The sequence below is a fragment of the Orcinus orca genome, chromosome 16, assembly GCF_937001465.1.
Source record: "Orcinus orca chromosome 16, mOrcOrc1.1, whole genome shotgun sequence".
NCBI lineage: Eukaryota > Metazoa > Chordata > Mammalia > Artiodactyla > Delphinidae > Orcinus > Orcinus orca.
Window position 1 is genome coordinate 28,643,107 of NC_064574.1, and position 16,088 is coordinate 28,659,194.

Sequence of the window (16,088 nt, forward strand, 5' to 3'; positions counted from 1 at the left end):
TTCAAGCCAGGTGTAAGAATTTCAAAATTGTCCAATCTAAGTGACTTTCTGTCGTTTCTTTACAGATGGAGACATTGAGGCTCAGGGAGGAGTGGCAACTATATCACAAACCTTCTTACTGACGGGCTAAGTAGCCTGTGGCAAGCAACTTGAGTGCCTCAGTTTCCTTTTCTACAAGGCAGGATGGTGTTGACACCTCCCAACCCTTCATATCCGAAGGTCCGCTGCAAGCAGCAGACAGGAAACTGGGGAGGAAGTGCTGGATGATCAGCAAAACAGTTGTCCCTTCACTCAAGGGCTTATAATTAACTGGTGGCTAAATTAGGTTTTCCTAGAACTCAAATCCTCTGATTTCTAATTGTAGCATCCTCTACAATTTATTTGGGAAGAAGGACTGGGAAGATAGTAACAGTAATACCTTTTGACATACTAGGTGCTACATTCCGTGCTTCAGGAATAGTGTAGCATCAGAGAAAAGAACAAAATTCTGCAGTCCAGCTATGGCCTCAAGCAAGCACATCACTCTCTCTATCTCAGTGTCCACATGTGATCAATGGGGCGATAATAGTGTCTACCTCATCAGCTAGATATGAGGATGACACGAGAGCATGTCTGTGTGTGGTTAGACATTACCATGGCAAGCAGATGTGCACAAATGATGGAGTCTTTGCTTTCTCTGATCTCTTTGCCGCTCTGGATGTTTGATAGCAGCCCACCTTGCGTTGCACTGTGTGTGTGTGTGTGTGTGTGTGTGTGTGTGTGTGTGTGTGTGTGTGTGTGTGTGTGTGAATCAAAGGAGCTCCCAGGAATCTTGCTTCTTCTCTCTACTTCTTTTTCCCTGACTTCTCTCTCTAGTCCCTGGTCTTCCTTCTTAGGCAGAAGGGACATCCCTAAACAACTTAGATATTTTCCTACCTGTGGTTTATGGTCAAGGTCCATCTTCCTGCCCATCAGGTCAAGGTCAGGCTTTTCACATATTGATGAAACCCTAGGAATTGAGAAAACTTGTTTCTCTCTGAATAATTCAGGCTTTCCAGACTATTTCCTTGAGAGGGACTCAGAAATCCTATTTTGAGAGTCCAAAGCTGAATATCAACTTTTTCCCTTGAGCTTCTGCTGTAACAATCCTGACCCCCTGAAGGCAAATGGATGCCTCTGGCTGCCTCTGGGAAGGTGAGGTGCAAGGAAAGGGAAAGGAGAAAAGTACATGGAAATATTTTAAGCCTCATTATACTTCCGTGAGGCATTTACTCAGCACCTGACTTAAATAGAGCTCAATAGTCTTAGCCAACTTATTATTATTACCATTTATTCCCCATAATATCAGGTACTATCATTATAATCATTTCTGAACATAAGCAATTTTACTCAAGTATAACTTATATACTTACATACTTACATACTTTGTATGACACATACAAAGTGAACATACCGTTTAACTGTCATCCTCATGCTCCGTCTCAGTCATTCCCCCTTCTCTGCTCCAAAGAGTATCCCCCTTCCTAACTTCTAACAACATGGACTGGTTTTGCCTGGTTTTGAACTTGTACATGGAATAATGAATGTGTCTATTGTGTCTGTCTTCTTTCACTCAAAATTATGATCGTGAGATTCATCCATCTTGTCACATGAAGTAAAAACTATTCATTTCTATAGCTCTTTAGTTTTCGACTGTATAAATATACCATAATTTATTTATTCACTCCCCTGGCAATGGACATTTGAATTGTTCCCAGTCTGGGGCTATTACAGATAATTCTACAAACCCATTTTGTATATCTTCCGGTGCTCATTTGGACTAATTTCTATTGGGTATAAACCTGAGAGTGAAACTGCTGGCCATAGGGTGTGCATATATTGGCTTACTAGACACCATCAGTTTTCGAAAGTGGCTGTACTGATTTTAAACCAAGATATGAAAAAGTTTGAGTTGCTTCACATTCTTGTCTACATTTGGTAGTGTCAAACTTCTTCTTTTTAGCCATTCTGATGAGTGTGTAGAGGTATCTCATTTAGGCTGAAAATTTCATTTCCCTGGTAACCAGTGAGCTTGAGCATGTGCCTTATTCACCATTTGAATATTCTCTTGTGAAATGCTTGTCTGTGTGTGTTTTCCTTTTTTTTAAGTTGATTTGTATTTTTCTTAATGAGTGGAGGTGCTCTTTATATGTTCTGGTTAACAAGTCCGTTATTGGTTTTTCATACAGCAGGTATTTTCTCTTCCTCTGTGGCTTACCTTTTAACTATCTGAGTAGTGTCTTTGGATGAACAGACATTACTAATTTTAGTAAATTCAATTTATCAATCTTTTCCTTTATGGTTAATGTTTTGCTGAACTGTTTAAGGAATCTTTGCTTAACCCAAGGCCATGAAGATATTTACCTATTGTTTTAGTATTTAGTTTTAATTTTCACATTTAATTCTCACATTTAAATTTCAAATTTAATTTCACAAACCACTTGGATTTTTTTCTTTGTGTGTGTGAGGTAGGGAATCAAGATTCATTTTTTTCCCCCCAACTGGATATCCAATTGTCCTACCACCATTTATGGGAAACTGTATCCTGTCCTCACTGTACTACATTGTCAATTCTGTCCTAAATCAAGTATCACAAACATTTGGGTCTGATTCCAGCCTCTCTGTCCATTCCATTTGTGTCTTTTGCTAATACTACCTCATCTTAATTACTGGTTTAATAATATATCCTGATATTTACTAGGGTAAATTTTCCTAACTTTCTTCAAGATTTTAGTGGTAACTCTCAGCTGTTTTGGATTTTCATGTAAATTTTAGAATCAGCTTGAATTTTTTCAGAAATGAAAGGGGAGGGGAGAGAGAGAGAGAATGAAAGGAAGAAAGAAAGAAAATTTTCCTGGAATTTTTATTGAGATTACATCGAATTTGTAGATCAAATCAGGGAGAATTGATATCATTGCAATGAACAAACATGAACATGTATTATACCTATTTTAGAGGTGAGAAAATGGAATTTCAGGTCCAGAATGGAGAGGTGTGACCCAGTCGTCTCTGAAACAGGAGGATCACAAACACCTGAGGGGACACACTGTCAGGACTAACTCCTTGGGGATCACTGGAGGGGCTGAGAACTAGGCAAAAGGAGTCTTACACTCTGTCAGTTTGGGAAGAGAAATGTCCTTGGCCAGAGGAAGTACCACTGAGGGCGGAGGGAGAGGAACTTTTCATGTCCCTATACCTCGGCAGAGCAGAAGTGCTTTAGACTCATCACCTGCCCTCACGGAGCCTCAGTTTCCTAACTCTGTGGAGCTAATAAACCTAGACTAACTTTACAGTGTTGGTTTCCCTTTCAAGTGAGATCCTGGGGGTATTCTTTCATTCATTCATTCATTCATTCATTCATTCATCCATTCACACAACAAACAGGTATTGAGTGTGACAGTAAGTACCAGATGAACTAGACAAAGTATCTGCTCACCTAGAGAGGGAAAGAGACAAAAATAAAGAGATGATGAATAAATAATCACAGTAATGGCCAAGGGTCATGACTGCCTTGTGGTGGGTGGGACAGCCTCTTTGGAAAAAGATTTGGGAATACTTTGTGAAAGGGCTGCACACACTTGAGAGTCATTTTTATTCTGCTGCTTTCCCCTGCTTTTTCTTCTCTAATAAGTAGAAGTCAATATAGGACAAATTATAGTTAATTTATTCCCCCATCCAACTAAGCCTAGTACAATTTTTTAAAATAATTACAGCTAATATTTAATGAGCTTACCTTGTGTCTGGCACTGTTCTAAAACTTTTTAGTTAACAGATAATTCACATATCATAAAATTCACCCTTTTTAAAGTGTACAGTTCTGTGGTTTATACAACCATTGCCACTATCTAATTACAGAAAATCACCCTAAAAAGAAACCCTCCACCAAGGGTGAACCCTGACGTAAGCTATGGCCTTTGGGTGATGATGATGTCAGTGTAGGTTCTTTAATCGTAACACGTGTACCAGTCTAGTGTGGGATTTTGATGGTGAGCGAGGCTGTGTGTATGTGGGGGCATGTGGTATACGGGAAATCTCTGTACCTTCTGTTCAATTTTGCTGTGAACCTAAAACTGCTCTAAAAATACAGTCTATTTCAAAAAAGGAAAAAGAAAGACACTCCATACTCATTAGCAGTCATTCCCCAGTCCCTCTCTTCTCAGCCCCTGGCAATCACTAACCTGCTTTCTGTTTCTAAGGCTTTGACTACTTTGGGTATGTCTTATAAGTAGAATCACACAGTATGTGGCTTTTTCAAACTGGCTTCTTTCACTTAGCTCAATGTTTTCAAGGTTCATCCATGTTGCAGCATGTATCAGCACTTCATTCTGCGATGATTGAATAATATTCTATTGTATAGACATCACACATTTATTTAGCCATTTATCAGTTGCTATGGACATTCATGTACAAGTTTTCAATCGAATATATGTTTGGTTCTTTTGAGAACATACCCAGGATAGGAATTCATGTGTTATATGGTAACTCTAAATTTAACTTTTTGAAAAACTGCCAAATCATTTTCCAAAGGAGCTGCATCACTTTACATTTCCACCAGCAACATAGGAGAGTTCCAGTTTCTCCACATTCTTGCCAATAGTTGTTATCGTACATCTTTTTTTATTTTACCCATTCTAGTGGATGTTAAGTTAGCACTTAATTGTGGTGTTGATTTGCAATGCCTTGATGATTAATGATATTAGGAATATTTTCATGTTTTTATTGGCCATTTGTATATCTTCTTTTGAAAAATGTTTAAATCCTTTGCCCATTTTAAAATTGGGCTATTTTTTTATTGTTTATTGTTGAATTGTCAGAGTCTTGTATATGTTCTGGATACTATACCCTTACTAGATAAATGATTTGCAAATATTTCACCTATTTTGTGAGTTTTCTTCACTTTCTTGACTGTTCTTCGAATTACAGAAGTATTAATTTTTTTTCTTTGGTTGCTTGTGCTTTAGGTGTCATATCTAAGAAATCATTGCCTAATCCAACTATTTCTAAGTTTTATTCTAAGCCAGCTCTTAGATATGTCTTTCATTTTTAGTTAATTTATGTATATATATTGAGATAGAGGTCTACCTTCATTCTTTTGCATGTGGATATTCAATTGTCCCAGAACCATTTGTTGAAAAGACTATTCCTTCCCTCATTGAGTTATCTTGGCACCTTTGTCAAAAATCAATTGTCCATGGTAATTCCCCGGCAGTTCAGTGGTTAGGACTCCGTGCTTAGGCTGCACAGTGTGGCCAAAAAAAAAAAAAAAAAAAAAAAAATCATTTGTCCATAAATGCATGGATTTATTTCTGGACTTTCTATTCCAATGATCTATACATCTATCCTATGCTAGTACCACAGTCTTGATTGTTGTAGCATTGTAGTAGATTTTGAAATAGGAAAGTGTGGGTCATCCAATATTGTCCTTCTTTTTAAGATTATTTTGGGTCCCTGGCATTTCCATATGAAATTTAGGATCAGCTTATCAATATCTTCAAAATCATCAGCTGGAATTTTGATAGGGATTACAATTAATCTGTAGATCAATTTGATCAGTATTGCTAATATTATGTCTTATATATTAACACAGGATGTCCTTCCATTTACTTAGATCTTTTTAAATTTCTTTCAATGAAGTCTTATAGTTTTCAGTGTACAAATATTTCTTGAAGGGCAGGTTTGCTAACAACAAATTATGTCAGTTTTTATTTATCTGAGAATGTCTTAGTTTCTTTCTTTTTTTTTTTTTTTGCAGTACGCGGGCCTCTCACTGCTGTGGCCTCTCCTGTTGCAGAGCTCTGGACGCGCAGCCTCAGCGGCCATGGCTCATGGGCCCAGCCGCTCCGCGGCATGTGGGATCTTCCCAGACCGGGGCACGAACCTGCGTCCCCCGCATTGGCAGGCGGACTCTCGATCACTGCGCCACCAGGGAAGCCCTCTCTTTCATTCTTAAAGATAGTTTTGTGGAATGTAGACTCTTTCAATGACAGTCTTTTTCTTTATGAGCTTTGACTATGTCATCTCACTGCCTTCCGGCCTCATGGTTTCTAGTGAGAAATCAGCTATTAATCTGAGGATCACTTGCATTCAAGGAGTCACTTCTCTCTTGCTGTTTTCAGGATTCTTTCTTTGTCTTTGACTTTCAACAGTTTGACTATGGTGTGTCTAGGTATGGATCCAAGCAGCCAAATGAACTCTTTGTCTAGAGTTAATTTGGCTGCTTGGATGTGTAGATTAAAGTTTTTCATCAAATCATTTCTTCAAATGTTCTGATTTTCTCTTTTCTTTCTTGGGCTCTCATTACGTAAACAGTGTTATGCTTGATGATGTCCCACAAGCCTTTGACCTAAGTTCAAGTTCACTGATTCTTTATCAGCTTGCTGCAATTTGCTGAGTCCCTCTAGTGAATTTTTCATTTTAGTTGTACTCTTCAACTTTGAAATTTCCATTTGGTTCTTTTTATGTAATTTCTGTCTCTACTGTAATTCTCTATTTGGTGTGAGACATCATCCTCACTTTCCTTTACTTCTTTAGACATGGTTTCCTTTAGTTCTTTGAATGTATTTAAAATAAAATATTTAAAGTCTTTTTCTACTGGGTCTAATGTCTGGACTTCCTCAGGAACAGTTTCTATTGATTGCTTTTCTCTTGTGCAGGGACTATAGTTTCTTACTTCTTTTCATGTCTCATAATTTTTGTTGTTGAAAAGTGGACATTTTACATAATATAATGCAGTGACTCTGTAAATCAGATTCTCCCTTATCTCCAGGGTTTGTTGTTATTGCTGTTTGTTGTTGTTATTTGTTTTAGTAATGATTCTGAACTAATTCTGTAAAGTTTGTACTCTTTTTTGTGTGTGTGGCACTGAAATCTCTGTTCAGTTACCTTACTGGTCAGCAAATGGTTGGGCAGAGATTTCCTTACATTCCTAGAACTAGTAGGTCTCCCAGTCTTTGCTGAGGTGCTCTCTGTGCAAGATGGGTCGCACTCTCAACACTCAGCCAGGCAGCTGATAACTCTGTCTTAGCCTTCACTTCCTACTTGTGCAGAGCCTTAAGGTTAGCCAGAGGTAAAAGCTCAGGATCTTCTCAGATCTTTCCTGTGCACCTGCACAGCTCTGGGCATACACACAGTCCTACACTTGCACATGGCCTTCTACATTCCCAGGAATATGTCAGAGCTTTCCACAGCCCCTATGGACATCTCATTCTCCAGCTTTTCCTTTAAAGCCTTTTGGTTAGCTGATTGTTTTCCCCAAATATTATCCACTGCCTAGGCATCCCCAAAGTTAAACAATTGCCTCTAAGTATTTTTGAAAAATGCCCTCAGGGAAAAGGCTTTTTGTGCTGGGTAAGCTCCTAGTCAGTTCAAATAAAAACAGTCTTACAAGTGGGGTCTTCCAGGGAACCACCAGACAGGCCAACTAATGACAATAGTCTGGGAATGAGGCTTTGAAAGAGGTTCACCCCTATTCTGTCACCTTTGGTGGCTGCTAGGCTGCTGGATTTCAAGTCTACCACGGAATTGGGGGTGGGAAGATGGGAATAGGGGCAAGTTAAAATGCCACAAATGTCAGTGTTCTTACCAAGATTTAACCCTTTGTAAAATAAATACTTCTTTGATTACTGCAAGCCTTTAGTTTCAAGAGTTCTGAAAACCATTGATTCTGACAATTTTTGCCCATTTTGTCATTGCTTTTATAGAAGAAAGAATTTTTGGAAGCCCCACTCCACCATTTTCACTTTTCTAAACGTTTTACAGATATCACCTTATTTTTTGTCACAACTCTATGAGGTAGGTATTGTTATTGTCATTACCTCTATTTAACAAATGAGGAATCTGAGGCAGAGAGGTAAAGTGAACAGCCCCAGGCCACACAGACAACAACTGCTGGAGCAAGGATTCAAATGCAGAGGTTAACTCTAGGGCTGGCAACCTCACTAGGCTCTTATTATTTTTTTTAACATCTTTATTGGAGTATAATTGCTTTACAATGGTGTGTTAGTTTCTGCTGTATAACAAAGTGAATCAGCTATACATATACATATATCCCCATATCCCCTCCCTCTTGTGTCTCCCTCCCACACCTCTAGGTGGTCACAAAGCACCGAGGTGATCTCCCTGTACTATGCAGCTGCTTCCCACTAGCTATCTATTTTACATTTGGTAGTGTATATATGTCGAGGCCACTCTCTCACTTCGTCTCAGCTTATCCTTCTCCCTCCCCGTGTCCTCAAGTCCATTCTCTACTTCTGCATCTTTATTCCTGTCCTGCCCCTAGATTTGCCAAAACCTTTTTTTTTTAGATTCCATATATATGTGTTAGCATACGGTACTTGTTTCTCTCTTTCTGACTTACTTCACTCTGTATGACAGACTCTAGGTCCATCCACCTCACTACAAATAACTCAATTTCGTTTCTTTTCATGGCTGAGTAATATTCCATTGTATATATGTACCACATATTCTTTATCCATTTATCTGTCAATGGACACTTAGATTGCTTCCATGTCCTGCCTATTGGAAATAGTGCTGCAACGAACATTGCGGTACATGTCTCTTTTTGAACTGATGAGGATGATTATAATTTTTGTGACTTTCTGTTTGAATAAAAAAAAAAAATCCCACAAGGACTCAGAGGTAAAAAATATACAAATCGATTTTCACTGCAAAGTAAAGGAGCTGTTACAGTGGAGGATTCCTGGACTGAATGTCAATATTATGACATAGTATGAGTGTGTTTCGTGTTTGGTAATTGCAATCATTGTTGCTTTGGTTGTGGTCATCCATTTACAATGCTTGGTGTCAGTTTATTTATCTCTTGTAAAAATAAAATACTGTGTGTGTGTGTGTGTGTGTGTGAAAAAGAAAGAAAGAAAAAGAAAGAAAGAAAGAAAGAAAGAAGGAAAGGAAGGAAGGAAGGAAGGAAGGAAGGAAGAGAAAGAGAGAGAGAGAGAGAGGGAGGGAGGGAAAAAAAATTATGGTTTTCTCAGAGTATATGCCCTCACTAGGCTCTTTTGTTTCCCCAGGATTGAGAAAGGAGCACTGGCTCTGGAGTCAGGAAGTCTGAATTCGAGTCCTAAGTTTGCTTCTATTCTATTGTGTGACCCTGGATGCACCAGTTTCTCTCTGTGTGTCTTAGTTTCTCCATGTATAAAATGAAGTGGTTGGCTGATTATCTCCTATTCTCCCCCAAGATTTTGGGTTTTCCCCAAGCCTGGAGTGCCCACCAGACACTCAGATGAAGTTATGACCCACAGATGGGGGGCAGGCCTGGATGCTCCTGCTATAGAGAGTTGGTGGCAGCTGTCACAGACTTCTCTGGCCCAGCCTAGTTGTCCAGAGGCTTTAGGTGACTCTAGGGGAAGTTTTTGCCTGATGGGGCTGTCACCAATGACAGGGTCCCTTATCAGCTGTGCCATGGGGCCCAGGCCACTGATTCCCCTTCTGGTACCTGGTCTGGTCCTCCGAAGACCAAGGAGGGCCAAGCTTGGAAGGGGTGGTCCTTGCTTCATCTTATCTTCCCCCCACTTCTCCCTATGTCAACTGCCCTCTCCACCAAAGCCTACAGGAACCTGACTCTTCTGTTAGGCCATGGAATAAAGAACTTGCTTTTCAAAAAAAAATTTTCCAAGTCTTTTCCTAATATTTGGCTTTAGGTGATGCCTCTGACCTCATCTCCCACCTCTCCCTCCCTCCCTGGGCTCTGGACACACATGCCTCAGACACAAAGACCTCAGGGTCTTTGTACTTGCTGTTCTATCTGTCTGGGATTTCCACCTCCTTCAGGTCTGTGCTCAAATGTCCCTTGTCAGTGAGACCCTTCCCTGTCCTCCCTAGTTAAAATATGCCCGCCTTACTCTTATCCACCCTTTCCCGTCCCCATTTCATTTTTTCCTTGGGATAGACAGTTTTGTTACATAAGCCAAAAAATTGTGGGTTTTGTCCCAACTAATTTGAATTTTCCTTCCTGTGCAAACTAGGCATTCCTAAACATTACAGCCCTTGATGAAGACTTGACAGCTGACCCCTCCAAAGAAAAGGGCCCCTCCCTTAGCCTCACCAAAGCACTTGGCATAGAGTCGGGTACATCAGAGGCCATGACCCAAAGCAGGACAACCTGCCTTGTGGCTGCAGTTGGCACAAAGATGCTCTAAGATAACAGATGTGTGTAGGATGACAGCTGGGCCATGGATAAGGCAGAGGAAACACATTCATTCAGATGGAGCTGGCCTGTGCCCCATCTTTCCCATCCTTGCCAACCTAGGGTTTAACCCAGTGATTGGGAAATACCTTTTCTTTTTTCCTTGTTAAGGGCCAGCCAGGGCCAGCCCTTTCCACCGGGCCTTGTGAGCAAGGTTGAAACTATGGTGCTTCTGGGCAGGCTGAGGTTTGTGGCTAGAGGCTGGACCTGATCCCTGCCATGTCCCTGACAACCAGTCTCCCTGACCCTGCACACCCACGCCACCTACCCACCAGGCCATTCCCGAGTTGCTCTGGCCTGGCCAGCTCAGCAGCTGTGGAGTGCCTCAGAGAGTGGAGGGAATGGGAGATGTCATTCAGAAGCCAGCTGATGCAACCCTCCTGGAGAGATGGGCAGACTGAGGCCAGTGAGGGGAGGAGACCCGCCCACGGTCACACAGACGTTCAACAAAAGCCCAGGGCTTGTGAGACCAGACCAACCTGGGTTTTAACCCAGTCTTCGCTTAATTTCAGAGTGGCTTTGGGCAAGTTCCACCACCTTTGTGAGCCTCGGTTCCCTAATCAAAGGTCAGAACAGTCTCTCTTGTATTGGGTTGTGAGCAGGATGAAATGAGGCATCTACACAAACAGCAGGGACCTGACCCCCACAGTCCATCAGCAGGTGGTGACTCCCCCCTAAGAATAGTTCTGGAGCCCCAAAAAGAGGAGGCCCCATCCTAAATGCACTACTCCACCAGCTCATTTCACCTTCACAACAGTCCTGGGACGTAATACAATTAGTAACCCCATTTTACAGATGAGGAAACTGAAACCCAAAAAGTTGAGATGTGCTACACTTCCCCAGGATGAGAAGCCTGGATTGTTCCTGCCAAGATGTACCCCATCTTGGAAACCACAGCACACCCTTGCTGTCTGATTCTAGCCGTGTTCATTGGCTTTGAGCTATTTTGCACCTTTGTAAACCGTAGGTAACTGATGAATGTGCAAACTCTGTCTTGTCTGGTAGAATTGACTTCCCTCCCCTTTGTGGAAAAACTAGCATTGCCTCTATTTATAACTCAATTCCTTTACTCCATATAAGTTTGTGCTTTTTTGACTTTTCCTTTGGGCCAGTTATAACATTTATCTGGTTCTCTTACTGTTTAACAAGTAAAATAAAACCTTCAACACATCCTTTTTAGATTTGTATGAGAGTCATGATTTTACCTTTTTCTGAAGGTTATCTTTTAACAAGGCCTAAGAAATCAGGGCCTGATCCTTATGGCAACAGTCCTGGAAATCAACTCTCCTGTCCTCCCTTGCTCACCTCCAGTGCTCCAGACTCAGCCCTTTCATGTGTATTTTCTAGATAATCCTCATATAGGATGCTACTTATCACCCTTCAGTTTACAAATGAGGAAATTAGGGCTCAGAGAGGCAAAGCAACTTAGCCAAGGTTACACAGCTAAAGCCAGCAATTTCTCCTTCTGGAGCTGTGTGTGGGTGTGTGTGTATGCGTGTGTGCGTGTGTGTCCTGCCTCCTTGACTAGATTGTGAATCCAGCTCCAGGTGGAGTCCAAAGAATACATTTGGAAATGGTGTGGTGTGTGATGGGGGTCAGGGGATACCGTTAAATAGCAGCTTCCAGAGGCCTTGGCAGGTCGCTCAGTCTCAAGGGAGTGAGGCTGCAGTGTTACAGTTGGCCATGCCTTTGACCCCTCCAAATCCTGAAGGATAGTCCAGGCCTATGCGGTGGCCCCCTCTGTCCCTTCCTGTATCTCCCCACTGAGAAGGTTGCCCAAGGTCAAACAGTTTGTAAATGTTGGAGCCTAGACTTGAACCCAGGAAGTCCAACGTTGCATGTTGCAGTCTTTAAGACCTGGACTTAAGTCCAAGGTTTTTCTTCTCAACAGTGTGTGACCCTGGGCAAGTTATTTAACCTCTCTGAGCTACTTAACCTCTCATGAAGTAGTTAAGATAATTGAATTAGATCATGTAAGCCAAGTGCCAGAAACATGGTAAATCCTCAATAAATAGTGCTATTTCCCAAGGCCTCATTATCTCAAATAATGAGCCACCACTTAGGACCCCTGCCATCTGCCAGGCACTGTGGGAGGTGCTTTGATGACATCATCTCCAGGAATCGTCCCAACAACCCTTCGGGAGAGACTATGGCGATCCCTATTTGACAATTTGATGCCATTTTCCCGAAGTTACACAGAGAGTAAGCAATAAGGTTGCGATATAAACCAGGTTGCCTGACTCCAAGACCTAGACACTTTTCCACTCTATGCATTCATTAATTCATTTGATTCAACAAGTATTTATTGGGCATCTACTATGTATGCAAGGCACCGTTCTAGGAGGTAGAGATACAGCAGTGAACCAAACAGACACAAATCCCTGTGCTCATGAAACCGACGTTCTAGTTACAGGAGCATCAAGAAAAGCTTCTGGCCTTTCAAGGTGAGGCTGGTCACCCATCCCACCTGCTTGACCAAGGCGGGGCAAGTACCTGATGGGACATTGGAGTTGGAGCTGGACATGGCTAGGGTAGTGGGCAGGGGAAAGGATCAGGACCAAAACTGTGAAAAGATGAATACAAAGCTGTCTGCTGAGAGAAGTGGGGAATGGCCTCAGAAACAACAGAGCACAACCTCAGTGCCCCTAGGACTTGGATTCCCTGAGGACTGTTTTTTCTCTGAGGTCAACAATGCCCAGAGCTAAAAGCAGGTATTTCCATGCATGAAGACTCTGACTACACTGTGGACAGAGCCTGCTTTGGGGCCCCCAATCTAGGGCTCCCCGAACCTCCAGGTAGAAAGAATCGGCACGGCTGCCTTCGGTGGATATTTGGGTGGGCCCAGGCGCCCTCTTGTGGCTTCCCTTGTCTATGCATGGACCCTTCATGTGTCCGTGTGGTTGGAGGGGCTGCCTGTGCCTAGACCATTTCTCTGTTTCCAGCCTGGACCCTTTCCCCTATTCCCAGCTTTTCCTGCCTCCAGCTGAGGCCTGAAAAACGTACTCAGTTTTGTCATCTTTTACTGCGTAGACCTTGGAACACAAAATTGGGCGCCTGCGAGCCCTTTGATGCTATCAGCAGGCACAGCCATGAGGTGGTGTAGCACATAGGCACACCATTTGGTTCAAATCCTGACTGTATCCATCACTTAGGAGCAATTGTAAGGCCTTGCTGGGCCTTACTTTTCTCATTTTAAAAATGAAGATCATAATAGTTTCTACCTTAAAGAGCTATGAGAATTAAATGCGATAATACTCATTGGCCAATTTATCTGTTAAAGCCACAGTACCATTCCTGTTCTACACACACACACACACACACACACACACACACACACACACACACACACACACAACTGCTGTGCCTCTCCCCTATATTGCAGGGGCCTGAAGCCTGACTTGCCATCAGAGTTCCAGGTTAGATTCAGCCAATGGGAGGCAGCAAAGGCACATTATTGCTTCTCCAACAGCAGTAGGAGAATCTCTAGTTTCGGGATTCAGTTTTACAGACACCTCCGCAGGCTTTTCCCTGAACACGGCCTCAGGATAGGAGGCAGCTGTGATCATTGCCAGTGGTTTCCTGCAGTTCCTACAACTTCCAGACTCTTTGAAAGCTGTCTCCAGCCTAATCTTTATATTTTAAGCCATCTAATGGTTTTGTAAGCTCCCAGTTTTTCATATTAAATCCATTCCTGCTGGATGCAGAGCAACTAGGGCTCTCACTCATTGTTCTGGAAGTACAGCATGGCACACCCACCGTGGAAATCCATTTGACGGTTTCTTATAACATACACTACTACCACATGACCCAGCAATCCCGCTCTAGGAATATACCCCAGACTAACGAAAACATATGTCCACACCAAGACCTGTGCGTGAATGTTAATAGTAGCATTATTCATAATTACTCCAACATGGAAATAATCAAAACATCCATCAATAAGATAAACTGTGGTACAGCCATAGAGCAGAATATTATTCAGAAATAAAAAGGAAGGAACTGATACATAGAACAACATGGATGAACCTCAGACATGACGAGTGAAGAAAAGCCAGGCACAAAAGAGTGTATATTTTATGTGTCAGCCATGGACGTGTGCCAGTCTCTCTTCAAGAAAGAAACTGCCAATCAGCTGTGAGTGAAGGTCTCCAATAGCCCACGGCTGTAGCAACTTTGATAATGCTGAGGCCACGCTCTTCATGGCAGCTCACCCAGTGACAGGTCACAGAGGGAGTACAGAGGGATGCCCGGCTGTTTCAGCCCAACATGGGACTCTATGGGAATCTTCGTTCTGGGCTGGTTGAGATTTTCTAAGAACTGCACTGAAGCCTGAGGCTCCTCCTCTCCAGTTTTCATTTCTTCCCCCTCTTCTTTCACAGGTGTTAGACCTGCATCGTAGTATGAAAATCCTTCCTGTTCTCCTTTTTCTTTTTTCTTTTTTTTTTCTGCGGTACGCGGGCCTCTAACTGCTGTGGCCTCTTCCGTTGCGGAGCACAGGCTCCGGACGCGCAGGCTCAGCGGCCATGGCTCACGGGCCCAGCCGCTCCGCGGCATGTGGGATCTTCCCAGACCGGGGCACGAACCCGTGTCCCCTGCATCGGCAGGCGGACTCCCAACCACTGCGCCACCAGGGAAGCCCCTGTTCTCCTTTTTCTTTCACAAGCGCTATCTGCAGTAAATCTCTAGAACCGCTGACTCCATTCTGACATCTGCTTCCCAGGACCCCAAACTGACATTCTTTTTTATGAAATTTTAAGAGGGACCAAATTAATCTGTAGAGACAGAAAGCAGATCGGTAGTTGCCTGAGCCAGAGGTTGGAGAGACGGACTGCAGAGGGGCATGAGGAAACTTTTTGGAGTAATGTAAATGTTGTATATCTTGATTATCATGGTGGATACACTGGTGTATACATTTGTCAAAACTCATTGAAGTGTACAATTAAATCAGTGATTTTACTGTATACAAATTATACTTCAATAAGGATTTTTTTTTAAATCTCTGCTTTCGAGAAATATCTAGAGTGTGCGTGGTAGTTATAGGACTGTGCACACGTGTCAAAACAGAGACTTGTACACTAAAAAGGAGGATTTGTATTATGTATGAGTTATACTTTCATGAAAAAAGAATGAATCAGGAAAATAATTTTTACTGATTATCTCAAGTGATGATATGTATGGGGCGGGGGATGCTCCATTGGAGGAATCACACTTCCTGATTTCAAAAATTACTACAAATCTACAGTAATCAAGAGTCTAGTACAGGCATAAAGACAGACATATAGCCCAATGGAACAGAATAGAGAGCCCAGAAATAAACCCTTGCATATATGGTCAAATGATTTTTGGCAAGGGTGCCAAGACCATTCACAGGGGAAGAACAGTCTTTCTAACAAATGGTGCTAGGAAAACTGGATATCCATATGCAAAAGAATGAAGATGAATCCCTACCTCACACTATACACAAAAATTAAATCAAAATGGATCAAAGTCCTAAATGTAAGACCTAAGACTATAAAACTCTTAGAAGAGAACAGGGTAAAAGCTTCATGATATTGGATTTGGCAATGATTTCCTGGATCTGATACCAAAAACACAGGCAACAACAACAAAAATAAGCAAACTGGACTTCATGAAAATTTCAAACTTTTGTATATTCAAAGACACTCTCAACAGAGTAAAAAGCAACCCACAGAATGAAAGATATTTGCAAATTATATATCTGATAAGGGATAATATCCAGAATATATAAAGAGTTTTTAAAATTCTACCCCCCCACACACACAAAATCCCAATTCAAGATTTATATCAGGGAAACTACAAACAACTCTGATGAAACAAATCAAAGAAGAACTAAAAGAGAGATATTCCA

At 41.9% G+C, this 16,088-nt stretch overlaps 1 protein-coding gene across 4 annotated transcripts in view; it reads right to left on the minus strand.

Annotated features, from left to right (window-relative positions):
• The window catches only part of LOC117202440 (uncharacterized), a 35,015-nt gene that overhangs the window by 7,655 nt on the left and 11,272 nt on the right, over window positions 1-16,088 (minus strand). For 2 of the 4 annotated variants that reach the window (XR_007472340.1, XM_033433417.2), the window contains exon 4: window positions 916-988. The exons of the other annotated variants lie outside the window; for them this stretch is intronic. Coding sequence is in view for 1 of the 2 variants with exons in the window: in XM_033433417.2 (XP_033289308.1) it covers window positions 916-988 (73 nt within the window). In the remaining variant the exon portion in view is untranslated. The remainder of the gene's footprint in view (window positions 1-915; window positions 989-16,088) is intronic. 4 annotated transcript variants of the gene reach the window in all.